The sequence below is a fragment of the Amblyraja radiata genome, chromosome 13 (assembly GCF_010909765.2).
Source record: "Amblyraja radiata isolate CabotCenter1 chromosome 13, sAmbRad1.1.pri, whole genome shotgun sequence".
Classification (NCBI taxonomy): Eukaryota; Metazoa; Chordata; class Chondrichthyes; order Rajiformes; family Rajidae; genus Amblyraja; species Amblyraja radiata.
Genome location: NC_045968.1, coordinates 45439180 through 45457541, shown reverse-complemented (window position 1 = coordinate 45457541; position 18362 = coordinate 45439180). Strand labels below are relative to the sequence as shown.

The window sequence follows — 18362 nt, the reverse complement described above, 5'->3', positions numbered from 1 at the left end:
CTGAATGGTGTGATCATTCACAAAGGCTGTTTCAAGTTTGAGTAGACTGCTCAAAACAATGATTAAAAAATGTATGTTATAAATTATGCACTAAATGCAGGACACTGGGAAACAAGAGAAAAAATTGCTGGAGCCCTGGTTGAGATATGAATCATCATTAGACAGGGGTGAGATGCTGGAAGAATGGAGGGTGGTTCATATTGTGCTTCTATTTAAGGAGAAGCCTGGGAGCTATAGACTCAGTGAACCTAACATCTATGCGAAGCAAGTTACTTGAGCATTTTGAAGGATAGGATGTATATGCATTTGACTAGATGGACTGATTAGGGATAGCTGGCATGATTTTGTACATGGGAGATTGTGTCTTATGAATCTGAGTCTTTTGAAGTAACAAAAATTTGAGGGCAAAGCTGTAGTTGTCGTCTTTATGGCAAGGCATTTGATAAGGTGCCTCAGAGATCAGTACTGGGCCCATTGCTGTTTGTGGTTTATATCAATAATTGGCTGATAATGTGCAGGGCATGATTAGTAAGTTTGCTGATGACTAAAGAAGGGTGGTATCATAGGAGTGAAGGTACATAAATGCGGGAGAAACTCAGCGGGTGCAGCAGCATCTATGGAGCGATGGAAATAGGCAACGTTTCGGGCCAAAACCCTCCTTCAGACTGATGGGGGGTGGGGGCGGGGAGAAGAAACGAAAAAGGAGGAGGAGGAGCCCGAAGGCTGAGGGGTGGTATAGGAGTGAAGATGGTTATCAAAAATTACAGTGGGCTCTTGACCTGCTGAGCATGTGGGCTAATGAATGGTTAAGAATTTAAAATTTAATGCTGATTAGTGAGTTGTTGCATTTTGGGGAGTCAAACCAGGGCAGGACCTACTCAGTGAATGGGCGGCCTCCGGAGAATGTTGTGGAGCAGGAGTGCAGGTTCCTTGAAAGTGGTGTCACAAGCAGATGGGTTGGTCAAGAAAGCCTTCATTAGTTAGAATATTGAGTATAGAAGTTGGCATGTAATGTTACAGTTTTACAAGATGTTGGTGAGGCCAGATCTGGAGTATTGTGGTCAGTTTTGGCGACGCTGCTATAGGAAAGATGTTGTTCAACTGGAAAGAGTGCAGGGAAGGTGTGCAAGGGTGTTGCCGGATCTTGAGGGCGTGACCAACATGGAGAGTTTGGGCAGGCTAGGACTTTATCCTTTGACGTGCAGGACAATGAGGGATTATCTTATAGAGATCATGAGAGGAATAAATAGGTTAGAGGCACAGTCTTACCCAGAGTATAGGTATCAAGCACCTGCTCTTCACCCCCCCCCCCCCCCCCCCCCCCGCTGGAACATGGATAGAGTTCTCTTGTTCCTCAACTTTCACCCCACCAGCCTCCGCATGCAACACATCATTCACTGGCATTTGCAAATGTGATTTTCCCTCTTGTCACATCTTCCCATCACCATTCCATTCTACCATTCGCTGAGACCACTCCCTCTGCAACTCCTCTGTTCACACATCCCAACAAACCATCCCCTCCCCAGGCACATTTACTAGCAACCGCAGGAGATATACCACCAGTCCCTGTACCTCCTCCATCCAGGGACTGCAGCAGTCCTACCAGGTGAGGGACCGATTAATGTGCACCACCTCTAACCGTACCTACTGCATCTGATGTTCCCGATGTGGCACCTTTGTTGAACACGTGATCTTAAAGAGATGTCGAAAATCATGAAAGGAATAGATTGAGTAAAAGCATAGTCTTTTTCTCCCAGAATATGTGAATTGAGAACCAGAGGGCATAGCTTTAAGGTGAAAGGGGAAAGATTTAACAAAAACGTGAGGGGTATATGCAACAGGCTGCCAGAGAAGGTAGTTGAGGCCTGTACTATAACAACAGTTAAAAGGCATTTGGACAGGTACATAGATGGGAAAGGTTTTGAAAGGTATGGGCAAAACGCAGCCAGGTGGGACTAGTGTCAATTTGCATATTGGTCAGCATGGGCAAGTTGGTTCGCAGGGCATATTACCGTGCTCGTAAGATTCTATGAGTCCAATTGGTAAATCACCTTGCTCCTTGCAGCTCAAATGTAACTTGATAATATAAATTAGACATTTAATTAAATACATTTGGATTTCATTTGTCAAAATGTCTTCTCAAATACGTTTCTTACAGAATGCAGTTTGTAAAGAGATTATTCCCACGAACGAATTGATCAATAGCAAATTGACAGCAAAGGCTAACCGCCAGCTTCAAGATCCTTTGGTTATTATGACAGGAAACATACCAACATGGTTGACAGAGCTGGGAAGGACCTGGTATGATATGAAATTGCTGCTTTTTCTTCTGACTACATAAGATTAATAATTATATTAATTGTGCAAGGAGTTCTTTTTTTATAGTTAAAATAATCTAATCTATACCCATGCCATATTTTTGTGTTGGAAAATTATATAGCATTAAAAATGTTGAATGTACCAAACAAAATTATTGAGAAGAGAAAAAAAAATAGCATACCCTGGACAGCATTTTTTGATTGAAAACAAATAGTATCTGCCTGATTATATTACCCTGAAGCTCCATTTTTCATCCCTACCTGATTTAAAATGTCCGTGTTTGGGTGTCCTTGTTTATCAAACTGGCTAAGAGTGATTTTCTCCCAAGATAAGTTGAAATTGAAGTTACACATGGGGAATTCTGTGCGAAGTTCATTAATTTTGGACTTTGCAGCAGCGGGGGGGGGGGGGCAGAGAATCACAGATCCCTTTCATTGCATATATCATGGGTGACTAATGCAGTCCACGGATAATTGCAGGACTTCACGATGCGTGTAGGGCACCAATTTCCAATGAAATATATGGCTAGATTGATATATTGGATTCCTAAATCAGTTACCAACTTGTTGACATTTTTATTTTAAGAAAACAAATAATCTACTAAAATAGTGTTCAACTTTTCAAAGTTGTAGTTAATGTCTTGAATATAAGCATCTTGTGGTAATAAAGATGAAGCATGGATTTATTGTAATTATTCTGTAAGTGCCTAAATGGGTTACCAATCTATTTTGTTTTCTCCTTCAAGCCCATTCTTTTTCCCATTTGACACTCGGCAAATGCTGTTTTATGTGACTGCATTTGATCGTGATCGAGCCATGCAGAGATTACTGGACACTAATCCAGAAATCAACCAGTCAGATTCCCAGGATAGCAGGGTTGCTCCTCGTTTGGATAGGAAAAAGGTGAGTTTTTTATATCTGTTACTAACTGTAATTTGGGTACGTATCATCTAATTTCCTGTTGTGATCAAGATATTGGCAATGTTGCTGTAGTTTTCAACAGTAGTCTGAGAAAATGTAAATATTGCTGTTATAGAACTGAAAAACTATACAGACTAACCCAACACCGAAGACTGTTTCACTGATCTATAGAAGTGCCAAAAGATCAGAAACTTAGTTGGAAGCAAAACAATGTTAAGGCTAACTGGGAACTAATGACTGTTTTTCTGCTGTGTCAGGGGAGGGAAAATGGCACAATGACATCTGGGCGAGAATATTAATGAACATTCTACACACATTTTGCAAAAAAATATGTGTAAGAAATGTAATTTCTACATTTCATAACATTTTGCCTTTCATTAAGGCATTTAGGCAACTACTGTAAGGTGAATTGTAGGCGTTTGGTAAAGTAGTAAGCACAGAATACAGATCTCATTAAACCCTTGAGATATTTATGGCAATACTAATTAACACTATTTCACCATATTGGCACACATTGTGAAAGAAACATCTTATTATATTGTTTTGTGTTTTTGTATTGCATTGTTGTTGGTGATGCTGCCTTAATTGTTGTCTCACCGTGATGAATTTATCAAAACTTCACGCTTTACTTGAAAGGCATTTGAGTGGCACCATATAACCTATCTAGGATTATGGTTGTCTGGTTGGTTAGACGATTTGACTTCAAATCCAAACATATATTTTTCAAGTCAATTTGAACTTTTTGGCTAGCTTTAAAAAAAAAAAAACAATTTAAAATTGGCTCTAATGAGTTGTCCTCAATTTAGATGGGGCATCTGTAGTGATTCTTGGTCTTAATAGCCATACATTGAACTCTACATATAAAGACCTGGTTCAGGATAAGGATGGCCTCAGCTGCAATATGTCCATTAAGTCCATTCAAGCATTGAGCTGCGTTGATGGGGGGTGGAAATTATGGAGATACTCCTCGTTGGTGTGTACTCCAGCCAACTATCCAAGCCTTGAAAGTTAAGAGCAATTTAATGTGGGATAACCTTTTGGAAATGGGTTTATGCAGGTTATTCTGTTCCAACTGTTTTCTTTTGTTTCCCCCACGTAGCGCACAGTGAACCGGGAAGAGCTATTGAAACAAGCAGAATCGGTGATGCAGGATTTGGGGAGCTCCAGGGCAATGCTGGAGATACAATATGAAAATGAAGTAAGCACAATGTTTCCTGTTTCAAATGTAATTTCCCTTTCAGAATTTGCTGTGGTCATATACTTGAATCATGTCGACAGCTGGGATGAGCTTCACATAAAACTAACCATTTAATGCTTTCTAGGTTGGCACAGGTCTGGGTCCGACATTGGAATTCTATGCACTTGTATCTCAGGAACTGCAGAGAGCTGATCTCGGTCTGTGGCGGGGGGATGAAGTTACACTGTCGCACCCTAAAGGTACATGTAAATCTCAAGTTTTATTTTCATATGTATGTGATGATGTTTTAAAAATGTAACTCAGTCATATTTTAATGCATAAATTATTGAAACTTCACATTTATTAATGAACTCAATGAAGTGTTGTATATATTGTCCAGATAAAATGACAATGTTCAATGTAACGGAAGCATAATCACCAACATTTGTATTTGGTTTCCATGTCAGTGAACAATAATATTAGTTTTCATATTCCTTGCATCAATTGCAGACTAGCTTTTTGCAGATAATGCAGCAGGCTAACCAGGCCTCTCTGCTTTTTGAAGCTCCACAATCACTGTTTAGTATTTTTATTATTTTTCCTGGAAAATACTCTTTTAAAAATCTTTTGACTGCTCAACATTTATATCCCCATGTTACAGAATCTTTTTTTCAGCTTTTGGATGACGTAGCCAGCTGATATGATGTAGTCATGCAAATGAAAAGACCTAATGAATGGGGACTTTTAGCTAGGACGTTCTCTAATCTTTGCGTCTTTAGTGAATCCTTGTGGCTCCCTTTGAATTTATTTTAAGAATTTGTTGCACTGTTACAAACAAATAATTTAAATATTTTGAAAAAAGACAAATGACTTGTCCGTTAACTAACTTAATTGTGTCTCTAGGCATCCAAGAAGGGACCAAATATATCCATAATCCCCGTGGCCTCTTCCCTGTTCCTTTTGGAAGAAACACAAAACCAGCATATGTCGCCAAAGTAAAAATGAAGTTGCGATTTCTTGGCAAGTTCTTGGCCAAAGCAATCATGGATTTTCGACTGGTATGCTTCTTTTGTTACCTTCACATGATTCATCTGCCAAAAACTGATGTTTAGTTTTAATATGTTAATATCAGTGAAAATTTCCTCATTTATGTTCCATCTGAAGACTTGTTGAATTATTGGGCAAGATAATTAGATTCTAATTATGGCATAAATAATGAATGACCTGAAACCTTTCAGTAACAACGTCCAAACTGAGATTTCAATGTTAGTCCAAGTGAAGTCGGATGCAACAGAAATCCAGTAAGAAGATTTTAAGACATTGGAAATGTTGCTTTAATGATTGCCAACCAAGAACTACCTTAAATTAATGAATGGACTAAAAGGAATATAATTTTAATCCCTACTGAAGATATATAACACTATATAATCTTCAGCCTTTAGCTCAAATAAAGGTCGATCCATAACATCTATATCAACCACTTTTCTCTAAATTAGTGGGTCTCCAATGAAATCTGCGCAGACCCTAGTATTTGAATGTAGATACATTTTTGGAAATGTATCTCCAGTCACAAATCCTTGGTATGCAAATGCTTGCTCAATACAGATGAATCCACGTGAACTATACAAACTGCTTATTTTTCAAAAATCTGCTCCAAACTTAAGAACGAAGCTGTATTAATTGCATTGTATATTAGAAATACTGAGAAGCACGGTTCAGCATATTTACACACAGCTAAGGTTTGTGCTGATCCATATTTTTGTTCCTGGCATCTTGACATTTAATTTTAAAAACATATTTGGGGTTTATAATGCTTATTATTATTATTATTATGTACTACACAGGCTACAGATGTATATATTTCTGACTAATACATAACATTCAGAACCTTAAAAAATAGTGGTATGTTAAGAATGGTTTTCTGCACGTTCTGATTATTGCTGAGAACTGAGTTTATTTCTCTCTCCTGGTCTGAACAGTTAGATTTGCCCCTCGGCTTATCATTTTACAAGTGGATGCTCCGACAGGAAAATTCCCTTTGCTCCCATGACCTTTTCAACATTGATCCAGTAGTAGCAAAATCAATTTGTCACCTTGAGGACATCATAAAACAAAAAAAGAAATTGGAACAAGATCGATCACAGGTAAGAATGAAACCTGCTGGACCTGCCATTTTGTTCTGCACCCTTTAACATTTGAAGAATTTACTTTGTTCAATTCACTTTGGGCAACAAGGTGGCGCACCGGTAGTTGCTGGTAAACAGTGGTAAAGACCTGGGTTCGATTCTGACTATGGGTGCTGTCTGTACAGAATTTGAATGTTCTCCCTGTGACTGTGGGTTTTCTCTGGGATCTCTGGTTTCCTCCCACATTGCGAAGATATACAGGTTTGTAGGTTAATTGGCTTGGTTTAATTGTAAATTGTCCCGAGTGTATGTAGGATAGTGTTAGTGTACGGGGATAGCTGGTTGGCGCAGACTCGGTGGGTCGAAGTGTTTGTTTCCGCACTGCATCTAAGCTGAACTTAAATTGCTGTTCTATTATGAAATAATGTAACTGAAGAAAATGGACAGTTCTGGTTTAATTCATTGATATTAGATATACAAATTAAATATTAGAGGTTTTTTGTCATTTTATTTGTTGAATCTCACTAATAAATTAACTTTTCATTAATGCCTTTCATTTTTACATTGTGCATAGACTACCTTCATTTTTCCATAAGCATTTTTCAGTTCACACCAGAGAATTTAATTTTCTGAATTAGCAGTATAAGATATTTTGGTGCGGCAGCTGAGGCAATTCCGAGATGTAACAGTCGCTATAGATATATGATGGAATCGGTCAGGCACACACATTGTGTTAATATGTGCTGAGTGATTTGTACACGTAGCTGATAACCATTTAAAGTAGTGCACATGTTTGCACATGACTAAAAATGCATACTATGCTGTTGCCAGTAACTGCTTTGCTGGTGGGGTGGAAAGTGTTGAGCTAATTTTATTTGTCGTTGCTAAATGTACCAGAACCTTTCTCTTCGAGCCTTCTATATTTAGTTTCAGATTAGTTTATTGTCATATAACAGGATGCAATGAAATTTCTTGCTGGCATAAAGCTCATAGTCAAACAGTACGCAGAAATAAAAGATACAACAAAGTACACAAAACTGCAGAATAATGCAAAGATTGTAGTGCAATGTGAAGTAGTGCAAAAAAAAAGTGTTTCAAGTGTGAGATTTGTGAGGTGCTTTGTTCTTAGGAGAAAGTTAAGTAATGAATGTCTGATGAATCATCTCGACACGAAACGTCATATTTTTCTTTTCTCCAGACCCACTGAGTTACTCCAGCGGTTTGTGTCTAACTAAGAATAACAAGGATGGGTGTTCAAAAGTTAAAGTTTAATATTGTCAATCTGAATTTTTTCGACAGAGCAAAGAATGTCTTCAGCAAGCTCTGGAAAGCCTAAACATGAATGGCTGCTCTGTGGAAGAACTAGGCTTGGATTTCACACTACCTGGGTATGCTAATGTTGAACTGAAGAAAGGAGGGAAGGACGCAGTTGTCACCATACATAATTTGGAAGACTATCTGAGGGTATGTACATCAATTTCCAATTGTTTTAAATATTTTCTATGGTAAAGCAAAGGATTTTTTCATTTGGAGAATGCACTGCCAAAATATGGCTGTGAAGTGAATGATTTCCTCGGGTATACAGACATGAAATAAATTCTCAAGTGTAAAATCTTTTTGTGATTTAAGGAGAATGATGTAAACACATTACCGATAACTGTCGTCTTCCCTTTCTCATTTTATTCAAGATCTCGGATATAAATTTGTGTCCAATTGCGTCAACACTTCAGTATCTAATTTCCTGCTGGTACCAATTGGACAGCATTCATTGTGACATTTGTTCCCACATTTTAGCACAGTATAGCATTAATTGACTGCCATCCTCTGATTTGTCATTAGCAAATTGAAGTTGGTGACCCATAATGTTCTTCTCATTTAGTGTTATTTTATTGTAAAGCTATTTGCATTAAGGTTATCTGGTCCTACCTGCCATTTGTAGCAAAAGTGGGGTTTGTTCATAGCTTCCAACACTTTAGAGCTGGTAAAGTGTCATCTTCAGATGGAGCAATGGAATCTCATTCCAGAAGCAGTTATTCATTTATTGATCTTTACTTTACCTTTCCAGATAAAATTAGCTGATTGTTCCTATGATATTTACATTTCCAGCTCATTCGTTGCACTAAAGGGCCTGTCCCACTTTATGAGGTAATTCACAAATTCTCCTGAGTTATTCATGAATTCTCCCGAGTTTTCCCCTTGATTCAAACTCGCAGAATGTTCGTAACGGGTCTGTAGATATATCGTAGCGGCTCTTTATGCCAGCCGTAGGTACTCGGGGCATCAAGTCGGGACGTTTTTTCCAGCCTGATAAAAAATGTCCACGAGTAAAAAAATAGTCGGGAGGATGCCCCGAGTACCTATGGCTGGTTTACGATACATCTACGGACCCGTTACGAACATTCTGCGAGTTTGAATCAAGAGGAAAACTCAGGAGAATTTGTGAATTACCTCGTAAAGTGGGACAGGCCCTTTACTCTGATGTTTAACTTAACCTCTTCCTTACACCTACAAAGTAACATTCTGATAAGTGTTCTCCACAATTTCAGGCCCCCAATTTAAAAAATGATCAGTTCTTCCCAATCATCTGCAAAACTTTCTCCTAATTTTCCCAAACTACTGCATTTGCACGTTTCATTCTAATTTTGAATTTGATTGCCACTGTAAATAAACTGTTTACCCATCACCCTTTTGCTTCCTGACCCACAGTGATTCCTGACACTCTTCACCTTTTGTGCTATTTATTCGCCTTTTGTTTCGCGTTCTCACCCTCTGCCGACATCAATTCAGACATCTTGCCCCAACATTCAAGAAATGCCTCCACCTCCCTTTCTTTCCCTTAATTTTCTTTAAAGTTTGGACCAAATCATTTATTACCTGTCTTTGAGGTCTCTCTTACTTTGTCATATTTATTTTTGGTCATGCTTCTGTAATTTGTCTTCACATTAAAGGTTATTCATTATTGTATTCTGTTGTGCAACTGCAACACTGATGTTGTGTTCAATCTCTATAGCTTGTGGTTTACTGGACCCTGAATGAAGGTGTTTCCAAGCAGTTTGAATCTTTTCGAGATGGCTTTGAGTCTGTTTTTCCACTCCATCACTTACAGTATTTTTACCCAGAGGAGGTAAGCACCGCACCTGGAACCATTTTAAATAGATGCAGACAATAAACAGCAGTTCCTGTCGTGATTTTCGTGAATGCCAAAGTTCATTTTTATGCACTGAAAAGCTGTGAATTGATCTTTCTTTGTATGCTAAAAACATGCAATGTTGGAATGTTACATGTTGTAAATATTAATTTATTTTGTCTACATTATTTTGATTCAAAGCCAGTTAAGTTGGAAACCATAGTTGGAAAATATAATTTATCTTGAAGGTTGTACAGTAAATTCTTGCATGTGAAAGCATTGGACTGCTGTTTGAAAAATGGAGCTGAATTATTTTTGAAATTGGTCATGTCAATATGATTATGTATTTGCAATTCATTTTTTATGTTGGATATAATAGTAAATAGATAGTCAAAAAAAAGTTTAAAAATCAGTGTCATTTTCAGTGACATGATTCATTGTTATACAAACTTATTATGGCTCTCTGCTTGATCCAATGTCCAAGTGATCCTGAAAGATTAGGTGCTGCTAGATTAGCATTATTGATATACAGATTCCTTAAAGTGATAAACCACTTGAAGGAAACTGGATCCAGTGATTAATTCTGTTACTTGCCATGCTTCTAACTATTTGTGTGATTCTGATAGGTACATGAGTCACAAGAAAATGTACAAAACCACATTTTCCCCTTTACTGATGTAGTTTTCCTGACTAACTCCAGAAATCTGCATTTTATTGACTTATGGGCACCTGGTTTATATTACATTTAACAAACATCTGTATGAAGATTTTTATCTCACAAAAGAAAATAGTTGGTAGACAAAAATGTTGGAGAAACTCAGCGGGTGAGGCAGCATCTATGGAGCGAAGGTGACATTTCGGGTCGAGACCCTTCTTCGTCTGAAGAAGGGTCTCGACCAGAAACGTCACCTATTCCTTCGCTTCATGGATGCTGCCTCTCCCGCTGAGTTTCTAACAGCATTTTTGTCTACCTTAGATTTTTCCAGCATCTGCAGTTCTTTCTTAAAGAAAATAGTTCTGTTGTGTTGTCATGAATAGTGACCATAATCATATCAGTTTTGAGGTCGTTATACAGAATGATTTAACTAGCCCACGTGTTAAGGTCCTATATTGGAGCAAGGTTGATTTGAGGCATTAGGGAATTGGCAGTGGTTAATTGGGAGAGTGTTTGCAGGTAAGAAGGAGACTAGCGAGTAGAAGGCTTTTTTGAATTAGCAATGGCTGATGGCAGCACGTTCCCGTGAAGGGCAAGGCTTATGCATTTAGGTTCACGAGGGGTTGACGCTATGGTTCGTCAACATGAGGAGATATACACAGCGAAGCAATAGAGGACATAAAATGGAGCCGGCAGGTCAAGTAAAGGAAAATGCTAGAACCCTGGAGTGCTGCAGAGCAGAGATATCTGAGAGTAAAGGTGCACGCTTCCCTAAATGTGGTGTCAGGTGAACAGTATAGTGGAGGAATTTGGCACATACTTGCCTTCATTGCAAAGGGTATTGAGTACAAAAGTTGGTATATCATGCAGCTCTACAAGTTGTTGGTGAGACACTTGGAATATTTGCTGTTCTGGTCGCCCAGCAAAGGAAAGATGACATGAAGGTGGAAAGGCTGCAGGAGAGATTCACCAGGATGTTGTCTCGGCTTGAATTATAGGGGAGGTTGGATAGGTTGGTGTTTTTTCCTTGGAGCATAGGAGGCTGAGAGGTGACCTTATTGATGTGCACAAGATGGTGAGGGGCAAGGATATAATGATCACATAGTCTTCCAGTGAAGAGGATTCTAAAACTGAAGGGCATTAGGCATTGGGTGAAAGGGGAGAGATTTAAGAGGGATCTCAGGAGCAACTTTATTCCACTCTGGAGATGGTCTATATCTGTAAAAGGGAACTTTAGAAGAGGATACAATACAATTATAATTTTTAAGACGTTTGGACAGATACATGGAAATGAGACCTGCCTGGTATGCCAACATGGTCGGCATGGACAAGGTGGGCCAAAAGGCCGCTTCTGTGCTGTACATCACTGTGACCCTAGTCCATGCCATTTTGGGAGAGTCTATTTGTTAGTCTCTTGAAATCCACAGTCATTCTGCTTAATGGACAGGTGATTTAAAAAATTTAAAAATCCTTAATGCATTCTGTGTGATTAACTGAGTTTTGGGACTTGTAAATCAAATTGGTGAACTCTGGTTTCCTGTATTCTGGCCATCCTCGAGAACCTATGGTGTCACGCTGAGATTAACGTCAGCCCTTGCCTAACTGAGTGCAGGTGTGAGCATCCTTGAGCAGAAATTATCAACAAGTTTAATAAAGCATTTAATTGTTTTTAATTAACTTGAAGTTTATCCTTGCATTGTGTGACATTCTCCTTATTTGACCTGTAGTTGGATCAACTGCTCTGCGGCAGCAAGTCTGAAGCATGGGATGTGAAAACTTTGATGGAGTGTTGCAGACCAGATCATGGATATAATCATGACAGGTAAATAGAAACATTTAAAAATTGGTGCAGGAGTAGTCCATTCGGCTAGCTAGCACCGCCATTCTATATGATCATGGCCGTTCCTGCTTTTTCTCCATATCCCTTGATTCCTAAGAGCTAAATCTAACTCTCTCTTGAAAAGATCCAGTGAATTGGCCACCACTGCCTTCTGTGGCAGATAATTCCACAGATTCACCACTCTCTGGGTGAAAAAGTCTCCTCATCTCAGTCCTAAATGGCCTACCCCTTATTCTTAAACTGTGACCCCGGGTTCTGGACTCCCCCAACATCGGGAACATTTTTCCTGCATCTAGCCAGTCCAATCCTTTAAGATTCACCTAATCCTTTAAAGTTTCACCTAAAATTCTCAGCGGTTGCCCCTGCCATCTGCTATAGCTCTGGAAGATCTGGTTAAAGTCTCAACTACCACCTCTGGAGCCATTTGGGAATACAGTGATTCAGTGCCTCATTAAAGAATTTAAGCCAAGGAGCCCAAGAAAACTAGTGCATTTGTCATTGCTCTGGAATTTGTTTAAACCTATGGTCAAATGCTCAGAAAAACCCTGCTAAGTCGCCTCTTATTCATGTTTAATAGAAAACACATTGGGGAGCGTTTTGGACTACATTGTTATCCCTAGTAGTTTCCATTTTCAGTTTTGGATTTAGCCTGTATTTGCAGTATAGTAACGAACATTCAGTCCAGGTATGTGGCAGATTTTAAGATCCAGAGGAGCTGCTTCCTAGCCCCTTAGCGCAACAACAGCAACAAGTTATTCAATGCTCTTCACCTCTACGTCAGCAAATTGTAACCACATTTTCAGGATTATAAAAAATACTTTCTTAAATTCCACATTGCGTTTATTATTAATTATCTTGCATTTTTGTGCTGGTTATGGTTTCTGTTATGTGGAAGCTTGTCTATTTCCCTTATTTTTATCTAATCTTTACAAGTTGCAGTGCCTTCAAATGCTCATCATATGTTAATCCAATCACCCCTAGGATCATTCTCGAAAACCTCCTCTGGACCATCTTCAACGCCAGCATATCCTTCATCGGATATGAGGCTCAAAACTGCTCACAATGCTCCAAATGCAGTCTGACCAGTGCCTTATAAAGTATTCGTTAGATAGAGCTCTTAAAGATAGCAGAGTCAGGGGATATCGGGAGAAGGCAGGAACGGGGTACTGATTGTGGATATCAGCCACGATCACAGTGAATGCCGGTTCTGGCTCAAATTGCTTACTCCTGCACCTATTGTCTCAGTATTACATCCTTGTTTTTGTATTCTAGCCCTCTTGAAATAAATACTAGCATTGCATTCTCCTTCCTTACTACCAATTTGACTTGCATATTAACTTTTTGGGAATCTTGCACCAATCCCTTTGTACCTCTGATTTCTGAATTATCTCCCCTTTTAGAAAATAGTCTACGCCTTTATTCCTACTACCAAAATTCATAACTGCACACTTTGTATTCCATCCGCCACTTCTCAGCCCACTCTCCCCACTTGTCCAAGTCCTTCTGCAGACTCCCTGCTTTCTCTACACTACCTGCTTCTCCACCTATCTTCGTATCATCAGCAAAATTAGCCATAAAGCCTTCAATTCCCTCATCCAAATCATTGATATATACCGTGAAGAGTAGTGGCCCTAGCACGAAACCCTGTGGAATACCGCTGGTCAACAACAGCCAAATAGCCCCCCTTTATTGCCACTCTTTGCCTTCTGCCATCCAGCCAACCTGCTATCCATGCTAGAATCTTCCCTCTGATACCTTGGGCTCCCATCATCTTTAGCAACCTCACGTGTGGCACCTTATCAAATGCCTTCTAAAAATCTAGGTAAACCACATCCATTGACTCTCTTTTGTCTATCCTGCTATTTACTTTCTCAAATAATTTCAACAAGTTTCTATGTTTCTATGTTAGGCAAGATCTTTTTCACAGAGGGTGGGTATATGGCGCAAGCTGCCAGAGGTAGTTGGAGTTGGGACTATCTCATTGTTTAAAAACTAGTTGGACATGTACATGGATAGGACAGGTTTGGAAGGATATGGACCAGGCGCAGGCAGGTGCGACTAGTGTAGCTGGGGCATGTTAACCGGTGTGGGCAAGTTAGGCCGAAGGGCCTGTTTCCACACTGTATCACTCAGTCTATCTCCCTTTCACAAAAATATGCTGACTTCAGCCTATTATTGTGCTCTTCTAAGTAGGCAGAAACCTCTTTATAATAGACTCAATAGTCTTACCAACCACTGGTCAGGCTAACTGGCCTATATTTTCCATTCTTCTGCCTCACTTTCTTCTTGAACAGCAGAGTAATATTTGCAATTTTCCAATCGTCTGGAAGCACTCCTGACTTTAGTGAGTCTCAAGTTCTTCCTTTGACTGTGGGTTTTATGCATTTGCTCTAGATCCATGCCATATCCCAAAGACAAGCAATTTGATAGATAAATTGGCCATTGTATATTGCCTCTGAGATGTTTGAAGATGATGGGAATGGCAGGTGAATAAGAATTGTTTGTGTAATTAGGTTTTTGATGGTCAATGCTGACTCAGTGTGATGTCAGGCCTATTTCCATGCTATTTTTGTAGCCAAATTGAAATTCATTCTGTTATTTAACCTCCAACTTCGTACCTTAACTTGAGTCATAAGCCAACTACTTGGATTAGTAACTGTCCCGTTCAAGGAAAGCCAAATATACCCATGGCATCACCACTTTCTACCTAATCTGTTACGACAGCAAAGGAACTTGGCAAAGTTGCTCATGACTCTCCCTTTGACCCTATGCTACACAGATTCCAATTACTTGACTTTTTGGGGGTATATCGTTGATAGAAGTGTCCTGTTAATTTTCTTGATACCCTGTGTTTAAGCTAATTGGTCTTTATTTTGCGTGCAGCATTGAGGTTGTTCCTAAAAATGGTGTGAAACGTTTGATGTTTAGATTTGCAGATGAAGCCTGCTGGCTTCTATCTTGTTATGAACTAACAAAAGCCTTGATATTCAAAGAACTACAACTGGTTTATTCTTCCCAGTCACCGTTTGCAATAGATGCCATGGTATATAAAAAGAACTGAAGTTTGTAACTCTTAAAGCTTTTTCTTAAGAATTGATTCATGGGTTGATTGGGTTTAACAGTGCTGAAACTGTATAAATTGCAGTGCCGTGTGATTGTACTGAGCAACTTATTCTCATTTTGTCTAGTTATTTCTGGAGAGGGCATAGTGAAAAGTCTACTTCAATTTAATCCATGTTGTCTTTTTTAAATCGCAGCCGTGCAGTGAAGTTTCTCTTTGAAATACTCAGTAGTTTTGATGGTGAGCAACAAAGACTATTTCTTCAATTTGTAACTGGAAGTCCCCGACTTCCTGTAGGAGGTAAGCTTGCTTTTAACACTTCCAGGGTTGTGGTTTCCATTTGGAATAAACATTGAGGTTTTAATAGTTGTAAACTTTGTAAGTAAAATTCTCACTTTGTCTATTGCTTGGAGCAAATTTCCCAATGCCTTCAGAAAATGAAGGCATGTAATTCTTTACTGCAGTTTCCCTGGTCAATACAGAGGTCCGACATATTCCTTTGATATTCACGTGAGCCTTGAGGCCCCATCACTGTCTATCTCTGCCTCCATGATGCCACAATCTTGTATGCTGTATCTGTGCATTTGTCATTTCTAGACTTGATTCAAGCAAAGCACACAATACTGACCTTGCTCCCAAACTATAGACTTGAGCTCATCCAAAACTTTGCCTGCACCCTTGCATCAACACCCCTTCCTGCTTTGGCTTAATTTTAAAATTCCCATTCTTCTAATGCCTCCTGAATCGATAAACTCCTTTAGTTAACAAACACAGCTTTGGATTACTATTCCATTTGTGAAATGGCACTTGCTGCTGAAAACACCGTGCAAGATTTTGTAGTGAAACTGGACCATTTCTGACTTGAGCAAAGTGCTCAATACTAAGCAAAATGTTATCTTTTGGCAGCAGAGGCATGCTGCATGTGTAAAGATTCTATTCCTCACCCTCTCATTCCTGATCGATACAGCCAGATCCATCCTCAGACTTTATTATTCTTTTTTTTTCCCTCTTTTTGACTTTGCCAAATTATCTGGAATGGGAAAGAGCAAATCACCCATTGGAAAGTACCCTTCCACCTATTGTACTCTAGATTGGCTTGTTATGTACAGTATTTTCTGATTTAATTGGAAGCATGTAAAACAAAGCTTTTTGCTGTAACTTGGGACATATGACATTAATAATCCTAAAAGGTTGTACTTAGTATAAAGAATTACTGCCACTTGGATGTATTTGTGTGTGAAAAACAATTAAGTCTATATCCATGTTTTATTTTGGAGCATAGCTTAAACCTTAAATTTACCATTCTGTCAGATTCACGGTAGATTTGAGTTTGCTCTGTTGAAACTTAAATTTTTGGATTTTTGTTTGCAGGGTTTCGGAGTTTGAACCCTCCACTGACCATTGTCCGCAAGACCTTTGAGTCTACCGAAAACCCTGATGATTTCTTACCCTCTGTAATGACCTGTGTTAATTATCTCAAATTGCCAGATTACTCCAGTATCGACATAATGCGTGAAAAACTTTTAATAGCTGCCAGAGAAGGGCAGCAGTCGTTCCATCTCTCCTGATCACAGCATCTGAATCTTCAAGCTGCCTGTTACAACAAATGACAAAAATCATGATTTATTTTCTAAGTATATCACTGCATCAAGGCAATGTGTACGGCGTACCTGTTGTAGAAATGGCTTGGTATGCTACAATTCTTCAACAAAAAGACATGGATGGTATATTTATTAAAATAGCCCCTACGGACTGAAATTGAAAAAGACCCCAAAGTTAATGCAAGATTTAAACAAATAAATTCTTAAAGAAATTCTTGTTAATTTAACAATTATTTGGGTGCAGTTTTTAAATCGCTTTTTTGCTGTGTGGTATTCAAATTCAAAAGAAAGGGATGTTTATCTTCCAGGATGACGGAACAATAAAATGTCACTGTGCAGTTTGATATTGGTGTGTATATCCATCTGGAGCTTACATTTCTGGTGATTTTTTTTTTTGTTTCCAAAGATTAATATGTACAAACATACAGAAATGACTCGCTTATACCTTGCATAAAATAATTTAACCTCTGGTTAGTGTCATTTGCATTTTTCTTGTCAATCTTCACCCTCTCCTTCATCTGGTTTGTCTTTTTCTGTTTAACTCATCTGCACTTGTGTGATGTAACATAGGGTTCTGCTTTTGTGTGTGATGTTTCCTAACCCCACGATGCAACCATAGGTTAAGGTGGGAGCTTGAAGATTTAAGCTTTACTTAACCGACATCGCCCTCAATTGTATCATAGTCTAAAATTTATTCCTCTTTACAATATTCAGATTCTAGTACTTGCCCATAGTTTTATTGTGAAACAATAGAACTGTTGGCAGAAGCCTTTAATCACACACTAGAATTGTTTACAGAATGATTTCAGGCAACAATTCTCAACAATACTGAGGAAACTTTTTCTTTTTAATCCCCTTAAATTCGGTAGTTTAAACCAATGTCAAGCTGGTTAGTCTGTTATTTAAGGGTGTAAAACTTTAAAAGAAAAGTTCCACTTGCTGTTATAGTTGGACAGTTGCTTTATCTTGTTTAATTTACCTTGTTGTAGTTCACTTAATTGTTTTTGCACTGCTAGCTTTGAACAAAAGTAATAGTTGAGCTCTCTTGGTTTGATAAGGATAGTGCACCCTGTAAACAATGCTCTGTCCAACTGTTCATGTGCTGGTTTCTGAAATCTGCAATAACTACTTCATCAGGTTAATGTTTTTACCTGAACATAAATAAATAAAATGTTTGACTCAGTTTTTGTATAATTATTTTGTATTCAGCAACCAAACATTTCTAATTCAGTGATAGTGCCAAAGTGTCTTTTTAAAAAAAAAAAAAAAAAAAATAGTGATGGGAGTTTGAGTAAATAAAGGTGGAAATATTTGATGTGGTTGTAATGCTTGGAGGACTATTGCCTTCAGTGGCCCTCATTTTATGTTTAAAAAAAACCAAATGTTTAAGAATTCTATCCTTCATTAGTGTGGAGATTTGATTTTTTTTTTTTTGAGGGATCTGACTGGGAGAAGTTGGTCGAATTTGGGAAAGAAGTAAATTATATCCATTAATAAATAACCAAAATTAAAGTGGTCTGGTTTAATAACTACTTT

General features: G+C 38.5%; 1 protein-coding gene across 15 annotated transcripts in view; it reads left to right on the top strand.

Annotated features, from left to right (window-relative positions):
- Positions 1 to 18009, top strand: part of trip12 (thyroid hormone receptor interactor 12) — a 109536-nt gene extending 91527 nt beyond the window's left edge. For 7 of the 15 annotated variants that reach the window (XM_033031928.1, XM_033031931.1, XM_033031939.1 and 4 more), the window contains 11 exons: positions 2159 to 2301; positions 3065 to 3221; positions 4339 to 4437; positions 4562 to 4676; positions 5320 to 5474; positions 6396 to 6560; positions 7842 to 8006; positions 9553 to 9666; positions 12052 to 12146; positions 15422 to 15525; positions 16597 to 18009. In XM_033031928.1, the coding sequence (XP_032887819.1) occupies positions 2159 to 2301; positions 3065 to 3221; positions 4339 to 4437; positions 4562 to 4676; positions 5320 to 5474; positions 6396 to 6560; positions 7842 to 8006; positions 9553 to 9666; positions 12052 to 12146; positions 15422 to 15525; positions 16597 to 16793 (1509 nt within the window). In that variant the 3' untranslated portion in view covers positions 16794 to 18009. The remainder of the gene's footprint in view (positions 1 to 2158; positions 2302 to 3064; positions 3222 to 4338; positions 4438 to 4561; positions 4677 to 5319; positions 5475 to 6395; positions 6561 to 7841; positions 8007 to 9552; positions 9667 to 12051; positions 12147 to 15421; positions 15526 to 16596) is intronic. The other 8 variants (XM_033031937.1, XM_033031934.1, XM_033031938.1 and 5 more) reach the window with 6 other exon arrangements.
- The last annotated feature ends 353 nt before the right edge of the window (positions 18010 to 18362 follow it).